This window comes from Leucoraja erinacea, chromosome 16 (genome assembly GCF_028641065.1).
Source record: "Leucoraja erinacea ecotype New England chromosome 16, Leri_hhj_1, whole genome shotgun sequence".
NCBI lineage: Eukaryota > Metazoa > Chordata > Chondrichthyes > Rajiformes > Rajidae > Leucoraja > Leucoraja erinaceus.
Genome location: NC_073392.1, coordinates 2,800,289 through 2,814,699, shown reverse-complemented (window position 1 = coordinate 2,814,699; position 14,411 = coordinate 2,800,289). Strand labels below are relative to the sequence as shown.

General features: G+C 48.2%; 1 protein-coding gene across 1 annotated transcript in view; it reads left to right on the top strand.

Moving 5' to 3' along the window:
* dnah12 (dynein, axonemal, heavy chain 12) overlaps window positions 1-14,411 on the top strand; it is a 136,509-nt gene that overhangs the window by 33,899 nt on the left and 88,199 nt on the right. The window contains exons 21-28 of the mRNA XM_055647536.1: window positions 1,286-1,407; window positions 2,625-2,907; window positions 6,243-6,362; window positions 8,136-8,292; window positions 9,081-9,253; window positions 11,011-11,163; window positions 12,161-12,400; window positions 13,558-13,803. Of these exons, the coding sequence (XP_055503511.1) occupies window positions 1,286-1,407; window positions 2,625-2,907; window positions 6,243-6,362; window positions 8,136-8,292; window positions 9,081-9,253; window positions 11,011-11,163; window positions 12,161-12,400; window positions 13,558-13,803 (1,494 nt within the window). The remainder of the gene's footprint in view (window positions 1-1,285; window positions 1,408-2,624; window positions 2,908-6,242; window positions 6,363-8,135; window positions 8,293-9,080; window positions 9,254-11,010; window positions 11,164-12,160; window positions 12,401-13,557; window positions 13,804-14,411) is intronic.

Genomic DNA, 14,411 nt, shown 5'->3' with positions numbered 1-14,411 from the left:
ATGGATCAGCCATGATTGAATGATGGAGTACACTTGATGGGCCCAATGGCCCAATTCTGCTCAAATAAGGTCATAAGGAATAGGAGTGAAATTTGGCCATTCGGCCCATCGAGTCTACTCCACCATTCAAGCATGACTGATCTATCTCTCCCTCCTAACCCCATTCTCCTGCTTCCCTCGACCTAAATGAAAGATGAGCTTCTACCTTGAAGTCCCTAATTGTAAACTCAAATCTCACCAGGCACTAACTTACTGTTGTGTCTTTTAAAAAAAAATGTAAATACTGGTTCTGTTCTGTTCTGTTTTTGCACAATCCCACAGGCATTGCCACTTTCATTTCACTGTACACCTTGTATGTGCCAAATAAAGTTAACTTGATGACTCGACATGACTTGATGGGCCAAATGGCCTAATTCTACTCCTATTCCTTATCTTATGGCTGAGTGGCCTATCTCTGTCCCTAGAATAAATGAACTTATGAATATGTCCAAAATAGTAAAGAACTGGTATTTTTGGTACAAACATTTTTCTTTATTCCATATCCGTTTGGACAGCTTACAACTCAATGGTGGGAGTATTGAATTCTCCAATTTTAGGTAAACTAATCCCCCCCTCCCTTTTCCCCCCTTTCTTCCCTGTGTTCCACCCATCTCTACCTTTCTCCTTCTCCCCCTCTGCCCGCTCCCCACCTATCTTCCTTCCTCCGGCTTCACATTTCATATCTCTACCATCCATATTTCTTTATCTCACACTTTTTCTTTGTTCATCTTTGGTCTTTGTCCACCCATCTGCCCATCAAGCCCCCCCTCCATGGACGCGTATCCACCTATCATTCGCCAGGCTATCTCCACAGATGCTGCCTGACCCGCTGAGTTACTCCAGCACTCAGTCTGTGAAACGTCACCTGTCCATGTTCTCCACAGATGCTGCCTGTCCCGCTGAGTTACTCCCGCACTCTGTGAAACGTCACCTATCCATGTTTTCCACAGATGCTGCCTGACCCACTCAGTTATGGTGCAGCAGCATCTATGGAGCTAAGGAAATAGGCAACGTTTCGGGCCGAAATCCTTCTGGAAATAGGCAACCTTTCGGGCCGAAACCCTTATGGGTTTCGGCCCGAAACGTTGCCTATTTCCTTAGCTCCATAGATGCTGCCTGACCCGCTGAGTTACTCCAGCACTCTGTGAAACGTCACCTATCCATGTTCTCCACAGATGCTGCCTGACCCGCTGAGTTACTCCAGCACTCTGTGTTTATTTGCTGTTTAATCCATTCCCGGCGATAGGTTCTGACAGCTACAGCCATGACGGGATTACTAGCGAAACTGCAGGACTGTAACAATCTACTGGAGAAAATCATGAAGGGACTCAACGCGTACCTGGAGAAAAAACGTCTCTTCTTTCCCAGGTACGTTAGAATCAAAGACCGGTCTCGACCCGAGACGTCACCCATTCCTTCCCTCCAGAGATGCTGCCTGCCTCTCCCGCGGAGTTACCCCAGCATTTTGCGTCTATTGTAGCGGCGCCTGCTGGCACACCGCAGGTATCGAACCCGGCGTTCGGAAGCCGCGGTCACGTGACTCGGGAGGGGGCTGTTTGTTTTCGCGCGGTTCTGCGTTCGGGTGGAAGTTCAGTGCAGACCGGAGAGCACTCCGGTGAGAACGGAGAGGTTGAGAAGGAGTTTCTTCCCAGAGGCAATTCGGACTGTAAACGCCTATCCTCACCCGGGACTAACTCTACTGAACGTTTTTCCTTCCATTATTTATTATGTAAAGGAATATGTGTGTTATGATTGTGTTTATAATTTGTTTGGTTGTTTTGTTGTTTGTCTTTTGCACAAAAGTCCGCGAGCATTGCCACTTTCATTTCACTGCACATCTCGTATGTGTATGTGACAAATAAACTTGACTTGACTTGACTTGACTTGACCACTGTTGTGGCTAGACGTGTCCTTGGAGCCTGTGAGCTGAGAAGTGATTTTTTTTGTGAATAAAAATACGTCGGAAAAACCCAGCTGCCGTTCTTGCGACCGGCAAACTATCTTCGAGTGAAACCAGCATCCGCAGTTCCTTCCCGCGCATTCACTCAAGCTGTCTGCCAGGTAACCGTAATCGAAAGACTGGATAGACTCGGCTTGTACTCGCTAGAATTTAGAAGATTGAGGAGGGATCTTATAGAAACTTACAAAATTCTTAAGGGGTTGGACAGGCTAGATGCAGGAAGATTGTTCCCGATGTTGGGGAAGTCCAGAACAAGAGGTCAAAGTTTAAGGATAAGGGGGAAGTCTTTTAGGACCGAGATGAGAATTTTTTTTTTCACACAGAGAGTGGTGAATCTGTGGAATTCTCTACCACAGAAAGTAGTTGAGGCCGGTTCATTGGCTATATTTAAGAGGGAGTTAGATGTGGCCCTTGTGGCTAAAGGGATCAGGGGGTATGGAGAGAAAGCAGGTACGGGATACTGAGTTGGATGGTCAGCCATGATCATATTGAATGGCGGTGCAGGCTCGAAGGGCTGAATGGCCTACTCCTGCATATATTGTCTATGTTTCTATGAGGCCCTTCGCCCCGACTCGCCCATGCTGACCAAGATGCCCCATCTAAGCCTGCGCTTTGCTGCCTCCAGGTTCTTCTTCCTCTCGAATGACGAGATGCTGGAGATCCTGTCGGAGACCAAGGACCCACTGAGGGTGCAGCCCCACCTCAAGAAATGCTTCGAGGGCATCAACCGGCTGGAGTTCCTGCCCAACCTGGACATCAGCGCCATGTTCAGCAGTGAGGGCGAGAGGGTTGAGCTGATCCAGAGGATCTCCACGTCTGAAGCGCGCGGAGCCGTGGAGAAGTGGCTGGTTCAAGTGGAAGACATCATGTTGAGGAGTGTACTGGATGTCATAGCTCGATCACAGGAGGTACGTACATGTCCGCCGTCCCCTTGGCAACGGGCCCTTCGGCCCACTGGCTCCGCACCGGCCAGCGATCCCCGCACACTAACACTATCCTACACACACTAGGGACAATCTTCACTTGTACACTTATACCAAATAACTAATACACCTGTACATGTTTGGAGTGTGGGAGGAAACCGAAGGTCTCAGAGAAAACCCACGCAGGTCACGGGGAGAACGTGCAAACTCCGTACAGACAGCACCCGTAGTCGGGATCGAACCCGGATCTCTGGTGCTGCATTTGCTGTAAGGCAGCAACTCTACCGCTGCACCACCGTGCCGCACATAGGTGTAGTCACAATATCATAAGTGATAGGGGCAGGATTAGGCCATTCGGCCCATCAAGTCTACTCTGCCATTCAATTATGGCTGATTTATCTTTCCCTCCTAACCCCATTCTCCTGCCTTTTCCCCATAACCCCTGATATCCGTACTAATTAAGAATCTATCTATCTCTGTCTTAAAAATATCCATTGACTTGGCCTCCACAGTCGTTTGCGGCAAAGAATTCCTCAGACTCACCACCCTCTGACTAAAGAAATTCTTCCTCATCTCCTTAGAACGTCCTTAGACAATAGGAACCTTTTTCCCAGGATGGAAAAATCAAAAACTAGAGAGCAAAGTTGGTGGCACGGTGGTGCAGCGGTAGAGTTGCTGCCTCACAGCGCCAGAGACCTGGGTTCAACCCCGACTACGGGTGCTGTCTGTACGGAGTTTGCACGTTCTCCCCGTGACTTGCGTGGGTTTTCTCCGAGATCTTCGGTTTCGTCCCACACTCCAAAGACGTGCGGGTTTGTGGGTTACTTGGCTTGATGTAAATGTTAAATTGTCCCTAGTGTGTGTAGGATGGTGTCAGTGTGCGGGGATCGCTGGTCGGTACGGACTCGGTGGGCCGAAGGGCCTGTTTCCACGCTGTATCTCTAAACTAAACGACTCAGTTTGAAAGGCCAACGTCAGATGACCTAAGCAATTGAGTTGGGTGCTGTAGGGGGAGGAGGATACACAAAATAAGACTAGAGGCCACAGCGTTACCGCAGCATGCGGAGCAAAACCACCAGATTCAAAAACAGCTTTTTCTCTCAGGCCATCAGACTACTCAACACACTTAAGAAAATTCCATGAACAGTACCCAAACAAAGACAAACAAACTGTGAAAATAACTTTGGCTCAATGTCGCCAGTACGAAATTTGCACTTTTTCTATATTGCACCTTTCATTGTTGCACCCTGTTTAAAATACCTCAATGTTTTTGCTACATTTTGGCACACTGTGAATATTCTAATATTTTAAATAATGTAATGTCTATTGTCTATTTGTATTGGTATGTTGTCTGTCTGTGTTTTTAATATTACTTGCACATTTGGAGTATGGGGAAACGTAATTTCAATCCTCTGTGTAACTACTGTTGCATAATTGAATTGACAATAAAGTTTACTTTTAACTTTGAACGTTAAGGTGAGGCACAAAGACTAGTTTTGATCTATCTCTCCCTCCAAACCCCATTCTCTCCCCTGTGGCTCAGGCCCTCTAGTCCTGGCAACACCCTCGTAAATCTTCTCTGCATTCTTGCCAGCTTAACGACATCCCTCTTATAGCAGGGTGGCTGAAGCCCAACGCACCGCTCCAAGTGCGGCCTCACCAACGTCTTGTACAAGTGGAGAGAAGGCATGGGTGACGTTTCGGGTGGAGACCCTTCTTCAGACACCCATTCCTTCCCTCCAGGGATGCTGCCTGTCCCGCTGAGTTGCTCCAGCTTATTGTGTCTATCTTTAGTTTGAACAGTGTCTGCAGATCCTTCCGACACATTTCATTGACTACATTAGGTTCAAGACCTGCATGAAATGTAATTTTTGGCCTCAAGTAGGGTAGTCGAGGCCAGTTCATTGGCTATATTTAAGAGGGAGTTAGATGTGGCCCTTGTGGCTAAGGGGATCAGAGGGTATGGAGAGAAGGCAGGTACAGGATACTGAGTTGGATGATCAGCCATGATCATATTGAATGGCGGTGCAGGCTTGAAGGACCGAATGGCCTACTCCTGCACCTAATTTCTATGTTTCTATGTAAGTACTCAGGCACTTTAGTTTAGTTTATTGTCACGTGTACCAAGAGAGAGTCAAGAGTCAAGAGTCAATTTAATTGTCATTTGGACCCGGAGGTCCAAACGAAATGCTGTTTCTGCAGCCATACATTACACACAAATAGACCCCAGACACAACATAATTACATTTAACATAAACATCCATCACATAGCTGTGATGGAAGGCCAAATAAACTTATCTCTCCACTGCACTCTCTCCCCCCCGATGTACCGAGGTGCAGTGAAAAGCTTTTGTTGCGTGCTAACCAGTCAGCGGAAAGACAGTACATGATTACAATCGAGCCGTTTACAGCGCATAGCTACATGATAAGGGAATAACGTTTAGTGCAAGTCCGATCAAGGATAGTCCGAGGTAGACAAGAATGCTGGAGAAAGTCAGCGGGTGAGGCAGTATCTATGGAGCGAAGGAATAGGTGACTTTTCGGGTCGAGACCCAAAGGGTCTCGACCCGAAACGTCACCTATTCCTTCAGTCTGAAGAGTCTCGACCCAAAACATCACATAGAAACATAGAAATTAGGTGCAGGAGTAGGCCATTCGGCCCTTCGAGCCTGCACCGCCATTCAATATGAACATGGCTGATCATCCAACTCAGTATCCCGTACCTGCCTTCTCTCCATACCCCCTGATCCCCTCAGCCACAAGGGCCACATCCAACTCCCTCTTAAATATAGCCAATGAACTGGCCTCAACTACCCTCTGTGGCAGAGAGTTCCAGAGATTCACCACTCTCTGTGTGAAAAAAGTTCTTCTCATCTCGGTTTTAAAGGATTTCCCCCTTATCCTTAAACTGTGACCCCTTGTCCTGGACTTCCCCAACATCGGGAACAATCTTCCTGTATCTAGCCTGTCCAACCCCTTAAGAATTTTGTAAGTTTCTATAAGATCCCCTCTCAATCTTCTAAATTCTAGAGAGTATAAACCAAGTCTATCAAGTCTATCACCTATTCCCTCCATAGATGCTGTCTCGCCTGCTGAGTTTCTCCAGCATTTTTGTCTACCTTCGATTTTTCCAGCATCTGCAGTTGTTCCTTAAACAAAGGATAGACCGAGAGACACCACTTTTTTCCCCATTTGAACATTTATTGAGAAATCACACATTTCCAGCCATTAGTAGAAGAACATTTGTAAAGTTGGTGGCGGACATTTCTTTGTGGGGTCGCTGTGTTTGGTGCGTCATGTTGCTCGTGTTTTCCCCGTAGGATTACCCGGAGAGGAAGAGGAATGAGTGGGTGGTCAGCTGGCCCGGCCAGGTGGTCATCTGTGTGTCTCAGATCTTCTGGACGGCCGAGGTTGAGAAGGCAATTCAAATCGGATCGCAGGTAACATAGAAACATAGAAAATAGGTGCAGGAGGAGCCAGCACCGCCATTCATTGTGATCATGGCTGATCGTCCCCTATCAATAACCCGTGCCTGCCTTCTCCCCATATCCCTTGACTCCACTAGCCCCTAGAGAGCTCGATCTAACTCCCTCTTAAATCCATCCAGTGACTTGGCCTCCACTGCCCTCCGTGGCAGGGAATTCCACAAATTTACAACTCTCTGGGTGAAAAAGATTTTTCTCATCTCAGTCTTAAATGACCTCCCCTTTATTCTAAGACTGTGTGGCCCCTGGTTCTGGACTCACCCAACATTGGGAACATTTTTCCTGCATCTAGCTTGTCCAGTCCTTTTATGATTTTATATGTTTCTATAAGACCCCCCCCCCCCCCCCTCCTCATCCTTCTAAACTCCAGTGAATACAAGCCTAGTCCTTTCAATCTTTCCTCATATGACTGTCCCGCCATCCCAGGGATCCTCATATTAGGAGACCAAAACTGTACACAATACTCCAGAGGTGGTCTCACCAGAGCCATGTAACGTCTCTGACACCTGCAGGGAGTAGTGGACGCAGCCCAGACCGTCACGCAAAAGCCAACGTCCCTTCCATCGAAGAAGGGTCTCGACCCGAAACGCCACCCATTCCTTCTCTCCAGAGGCACTTGCCCATCCCGCTGAGTTACTCCAGCACTTTTGTCCCTGTCTTCCCTCCCATCCACTCCGTCCTTTAAGAATAAGGCATTTAGACCAGGGACAAGGCCACACTTTTTCACACAGAGAGTTAACATAGAAACATAGACAATAGGTGCAGGAGTAGGCCATTCTGACCTTTGAGCCTGCACCGCCATTCAATATGATCATGGCTGATCATCCAACTCAGTATCCCGTACCTGCCTTCTCTCCATACCCTCTGATCCTCTTAGCCACAAGGGCCACATCTAACTCCCTCTTAAATCCAGCCAATGAACTGGCCTCAACTACCTTCTGTGGCAGAGAATTCCACAGATGTGAGTCTGTGGAATTCTCTGCCTCAGAGGGCGGTGGAGGCAGGTTCTCTGGATACTTTCAAGAGGGAGCGAGATAGGGCTCTTAAAGATAGCGGAGTCAGGGGATATGGGGAGAAGGCAGGAACGGGGTACTGATTGGGGATGATCAGCCATGATCACATTGAATGGCGGTGCTGGCTCGAAGGGCCGAATGGCCTCCTCCTGCACCTATTGTCTATTGTCTTGTTTAATTCAATACTGACATCAGATTATTACAGTAGTGTTTCATTAAATTGTTTCATTTCATTGTCCGCATCTCACGCTGCCTCGGCAAGGCCAGCAGGAACAACAGCACAGACCAGTCTCACCCCGGCCCCCCCCCCCCCCCACTCTGTCTTCTCGTGTCCAGGGAAAGTCCCAGAAACAGATTCCATCACTGGCCTTCACGGTGGCGCAGCGATAGAGTTGCTGCCTCACAGCGCCAGAGGCCCGGGTTCGATCCTGACTACGGGTGCTGTCAGTACGGAGCTTGTACATTCTCCCCGTGCGTGACTAGGGGGGTTTCCTCCGGGCGCTCCGGTTTCCTCCCACATTCCCAAAAGACGTGCGGGTTTGTGGGTCAATTGGCCCTCTGTAAATTGACTCAAGTGTTTTAGATAGAACCAGTGTACGGGGTGATCGCTGGTCGGCACGGACTCGCTGGGCCGAAGGGCCTGTTTCGGCACCATCTCTCTAAACTAAACTAAGCTGGGATATTTGAATCATGGTGGTTTGTGATTGCACCACAGGGCCTCAACGTGTACAATGGCAAACTGCAGCAGCAACTGAACAACATCGTGGAGCTGGTGAGGGGGAAACTGTCCAAACAAACGCGCATCACACTCGGTGCCCTGGTCACCATCGATGTTCACTCCCGGGATGTGGTCGAAGGCTTGATCGAGAAAGGTATTCTGCAGAGATTATGTATGAATGAATGAATGAGTTTATTGGCCAAGTATGTTCACATACAAGGAATTTGCTTTGGTGCTCCGCCCGCAAGTGACAACATGTGACAAATAAAGTTGTCTTGTCTTGTCTTGTCTTGACTTGACCTGACTTGAAGGTAGACAAAAAAGCTGAAGAAACTCAGCGGGTGCAGCAGCATCTATTGGAGCGAAGGAAATAGGCAACGTTTCGGGCCAAAACCCTTCTTCAGACTGGGGGGGGGTGAGGGGGCGGGGAGAAGAAAGGAAAAATGTTGAGGAGCCCGAAGGCTGGGGGATGGGAGGAGATAGCAGGAGGGCTGAGGAAGGGGAGGAGACAGCAAGGACTAACAACATTGGGAGAATTCAATGTTCATGCCCCCAGGATGCAGACTCCCCAAGCGGAATATGAGGTGCTGTTCCTCCAATTTCCGGTGTTGCTCTCTCTGGCCATGGAGGAAACCCAGGACAGAGAGGTCGGATACGGAGTGGGAGGGGGAGTTGAAGCGCTGAGCCACCGGGAGGTCAGGTTGGTTATTGCGGACCGAGCGGAGGTGTTCGGCGAAACGATCGCCAAGCCTACGCTTGGTCTCACCGACATAGATGAGGTTGGAGGAGATGCAGGTAAACCTCTGTCGCACCTGGAATGACTGCTTGGGTCCTTGATTGGAAATTGAGCTGACTTGACTTGGATGTAACATTGCACTGTACTCCAGTGTTACTCTGTGTCCCGTGATGCATTTGATTGACATTAGCCACTCTTTGCCACAGAGGTTTCTAGTCAGACGGACTTCAACTGGCTTGCCCAGCTGCGGTACTACTGGACTAATGAGAACGTCCGGGTCCACATCATCAACTGCAACGTCAAGTATGCTTACGAGTATCTGGGCAACTCGCCGCGGCTGGTGATCACCCCACTCACAGACCGCTGTTACCGTACTCTGGTAAGTCCACAAACACCAGCCCTAATTTTTTTTTTTTTTTTTTTTTTTTTTTTTTTAATCAAAAAATGTATTCAATTATTAAAAAATAATATTTACACTACAATACAACAAGCCAGAGCCCACCACCATAAATACAATACAAACATATATCCATAATACACCATTATACAATTATGATACAATCCTTATTGAGGATACATTCAACACCCTGCGGAGCCCAGCGGTCCCGGAACTCCCTAACACCAGCCCTAATGTGTAGGAAGGAACTGCAGATGCTGGTTTACACCGAAGATAGACACAAAATGCTGGAGTAACTCAGCGGGACAGGCAGCATCTCTGGAGGGAAGGAATGGGTGACATTTCGGGTCAAGACTCTTCTTCAGAATCTACATGTCGCTGCTTTCAATAGGCTGGACCCAGAACTCTGGTACCCTCTGCCTGAATATCTCCAATTGTCTGAATCCCTTTAACACACAACGTTTCAGGTCCATTCTGAAGAAGGGTCTCGACCCGAAACATCGCCAGTTCCTTCTCTCCAGAGATGCTGCCTGTCCCGCTGAGTTACGCCAGCATTTTGTGCCTAACATCATTCCTAAACTTGTCATTTTTCTTAAGTTTGCAAAATGTCGATATAAAAATGTAGAAGTCACCCCACTGGCAGATGAAGGTCACCGCACCTTGGTAAATCCAAAAATATCATCCCGAAACCTGTCCTTGCCATGAATGTTCCAAAAACCTCGTTATAAGGCCAGTCTCACCCCAGTCACTCCCTCTTCTCCCCTCTCCCATCGGGCAAGAGGTACAGAAGTGTGAAAACGCACACCTCCAGATTCAGGGACAGTTTTTCATCCCAGCTGTTATCAGGCAACTGAACCATCCTACCACCAACTAGAGAGCGGCAGTCCTGACCTCCCATCTACCTCATTGGAGACCCTCAGACTATCTTTAATCAGACTATACTGTAAATTTTCTTGCACTGAATGTTATCCCATTCACCCCTGTATCTGTACACTGTGGACAGCTCGATTGTAATCATGTATAGTCTTTCCACTGACTGGTTAGCACGCAACACAAAAGCTTTTCACTGTACCTCAGTACACGTGACTATAATAGGCTCATACTGTCAGCTGCACCAAGGCACGGTGAGAAATCTGAAGAAGGTCCCTGACCCATAACGCCATCTATTGATGTTCTCCATAGATGCTCACAATTCACATCAGCAGAATTGGGGTATTCAGCCCAATGGGTCTACTCTACAATTCATTCATGGCTGATCTATCTTCATCTTTCAACACCATTCTTCTCCCCGTAACCTTTGACACCCTAACCCACTGAGGTATTCCAGCATTTTGTGGGTTTTTTATTTGACAGTGAAAAGCTTTGTTTTGCTTGTTGATTAGAGCCATGTAGCGTGATAACAGGCCCTTCGGCCCAACTTGTCCACACCGGCCAACATGTCCCCTCTACACTAGTCCCACCTGCCTGCATTTAGCCCATATACCTCCAAACCTGTCCTATCCATGTACCTGTCTAACTGTTTCTTAGACGTTGGGATAGTCCCAGCCTCAACTACCTCCTCTGGCAGCTTGTTCCATACACCCACCACCCTTTGTGTGAAAAAGTTACCCCTCAGATTCCTATTAAATCTTTCCCCCTTCACCTTGAACCCATGTGCTCTGGTCCTTGACTCCCCGACTCTGGGCAGGCACTGATTGTCGTGGGGTAATCTTTGACCAGAATGTTTCTCTTGCTGATAGATCGGAGCGTTTTACTTGGACTTGGGCGGGGCTCCCGAAGGCCCAGCGGGAACAGGCAAGACGGAATCGGTCAAGGACCTGGCCAAGGCGGTGGCCGTCCAGTGTGTGGTCTTCAACTGCTCCGATGGTCTGGATTACATCGCCATGGGCAAAGTAACTCGCGTTCCCAAATCCAACCCATGATATCGTGAATGACAACGTCAAGAGATTTGTTCAAGAGGAACTGCAGATGCTGGAAAAAGTGCTGGAGAAACTCAGCGGGTGCAGCAGCATCTATGGAGCGAAGGAAATAGGCAACGTTTCGGGCCGAAACCCTTGGGTTTCGGCCCGAAACGTTACCTATTTCCCAAGGGATTCAAAGGGAAGGAGTTCCTTTGCTCCATAGATGCTGCCTCACCCGCTGAGTTTCTCCAGCATTTTTGTCTACCTACAATATTCCAATGTCTGTAATGATGTAGTCGGGAAGGAAACTTCATGCCTCCATTGAAGCTGTACTGTTTAACGGGCTACTCAAACATGTGGCACATCTGTCACCAAACACTGTGGGCACTGCCCGGTGATATGAGCGCTCCCTGTATCTCTCACAGAGATTGGGCTATGGGGCAGCATGGCGGCACGGTGGCTCAGCGGTAGAGTTGCTGCCTCACAGCGCCAGAGACCTGGGACTCCAGAGTATGTACGTTCTCCCCGTGACCTGTGTGGGTTTTCTCCGGGAGCTCCGGTTTCCTCCCACGCTCCAAAAATTTACAAGTTTGTAGGTTGTACAGGAAAGAACTACAGATGCTGGTTTAAACCGAAGATAGACACAGAAAGCTGGAGTAACTCAGTGGGACAAGCTCCGTCTCTGGGGAGAAGGAATGGGTGATGTTTGGGGTCGAGACCCTTCTTCAGACTAGGATGGGTCTCGATCCGAAACGTCACCCATTCCTTCTCCCCAGAGATGCTGCCTGTCCCGCTGAGTTACTCCAGCATTTTGTGTCTATCTCGGGTTTGCAGGTTAATTGGCTTGGCGTTATTGTTAATTGTCCCTAGTGTGTGTAGGATAGCGTTAGTGCACGGGGATCGTTGGCCGGCACGGACGCGGTGGGCCGAATGGCCTGTTTATGCGCTGTATCTCTAAACCTAAAACAAAACCTTGTTTTCTCTCCAGTTTTTCAAGGGGCTGGCCTCTTCAGGAGCCTGGGCCTGCTTCGATGAGTTCAATCGGATTGAGCTGGAGGTGTTGTCGGTGGTAGCGCAGCAGATCCTCTGCATCCAAAGAGCAAAGCAGAACGCTATGGAGACCTTCGTATTCGAGGGTACCGAACTACGACTCAATCCAAATTGCTTTGTTGCCATCACCATGAATCCGGGCTATGCCGGCCGCTCTGAACTGCCCGACAACTTGAAGGTACAAACCGTCTCGTATCCAACCGCACTTCACCGCTTCACAAATTATAGGTGTATTGCGTGCAGTTTTGGTCTCCTCATTTGAGGAAGGACATTTTTGCTGTTGAGGGAGTGCAGCGTAGGTTCACCAGGTTAATTCCCAGGATGGCGGAACTGTTATATGATGAAGGAATGGGTCGACTGGGCTTGTATTCACTGGAATTTAGAAGGATGAGAGGGAATCTTGAATGAATGAATAAGTTTGTTGGCCGAGTATTCCCATACAAGGAATTTGCCTTGGTGCTCCGCCCGCAAGGACAACATGACATACATTGACAGTTGGGAATGACACATAAAACATTAAACATTAACAATAAAACATTATTGATGAAACATGTGAATTAAATAAAATACCAGAGCATAAGGAGGCTACAGATTTTTGGTTATTGAGTAGAGCTACTACTCGTGGTGGCTAAATGGCTTAAAAAAGCGTATAGAAAGATACAAAATTCTTATGGGATTGGACAGGCAAGATGCAGGAAAAATGATCCCCATGTTGGGGCAGTCCGTAACCAGGGGTCACAGTTTAAGAATAAGGGGTAAGCCATTTAGGACAGAAATTAGAAAAAATGTTTCACCCAGAGAATTGTGGAATCTGTGGAATTCTCTGCCACAAAAGGCAGTGGAGGCCAATTCACTGGATGTTTTCAAGAGAGAGTTAGGTACTGATTCTGGATGATCAGCCATGATCATATTGAATGGCGGTGCTTGTTCGAAGGGCCGAATGGCCTACTCCTGCACCTATTTTCTATGTTTCTTTAGGAGTAGAATTAGGCCATTCGGCCCATCAAGTGTACTCCGCCATTCAACAATCATGGCTGATCTATCTGTACCTCCTAATCCCAGTCTCCTGCCTTCTCCCCATAACCCTTGGATTCCTGTTCTAATCAAGAATTTGTCTATCTCTGCCTTAAGCAGATCCACTGACAAGGCCTCCACAGCCCTCTGTGGCAATGAGTTTATATACATATTATATACACACTGTGCTTCCTCTGTCGTGTATTATATTGTTTTACAGTGTACCATGTTTACATATAGTGTTGTGCTGCTGTAAGTGAGAATGTCATTGTTGTATCGGGGACACTCCTGAGTGAGCCTGCCGTTTTGCCTGTACTGTAGGTGCTGTTCCGGACAGTTGCGATGATGGTTCCCAACTATGCGCTGATAGCCGAGATCTCCCTCTACTCCTACGGTTTCCTGAACGCCAAGCCCTTGTCGGTGAAAATAGTGATGACCTACAGGTTGTGTTCGGAGCAGCTTTCGTCTCAGTTCCACTACGATTACGGCATGCGGGCGGTCAAGGCTGTCCTGGTTGCCGCCGGCAACTTGAAGCTGAAATTCCCCACTGAGAATGAAGATGTGTTGGTGAGTGGGTTTGGCAGTGTTTTACTAAAGTGAAAATCGAATGTTGATTTCTCTAACTTCAAGTAACCCCGGCATTCCCTCTCTCTCCATCCCTCCCCCACCCAAGATGCACTCGCTTCAGTCTGCAAAAGGGTCTCGACCCGAAACGCCACCCATTCCTTCTCTCCAGAGATGCTGCCTGTCCCGCTGAGTTACTCCAGCTGTTTGTGTCTATCCTCCAGCTTCAAAGATGTCTTGGATAGGAACTGCAGATTGTCTATCAGCCCAGGTTCAATTTTGACCTCTGGTGCTACTGTGCGGAGTTTGCACGTTCTCTTTAAGACCGTGTGGGTTTCCTCCGGTTTGCTCCCACATCCCAATGACGTGCAGGTTTGTAGGCTAATTGACCCTCTCTGAATGCCCCCCCTAGTGTGTAGGAAGTGGATGGGAAGGCGGAATTCCATAGAACCAGTGTTTCCTCCCCACTCCATTATCAGTCCGATGAAGATCCCCTACCCGAAACGTTGTCTGCCCATTCCCCCCACAGATGCTGCCTGACCCATTCAGATTCTCCAGCACTTTGCTTCAATATTAAATGCTACAAGGAAGTTCATGAGGAAAAGGTCATA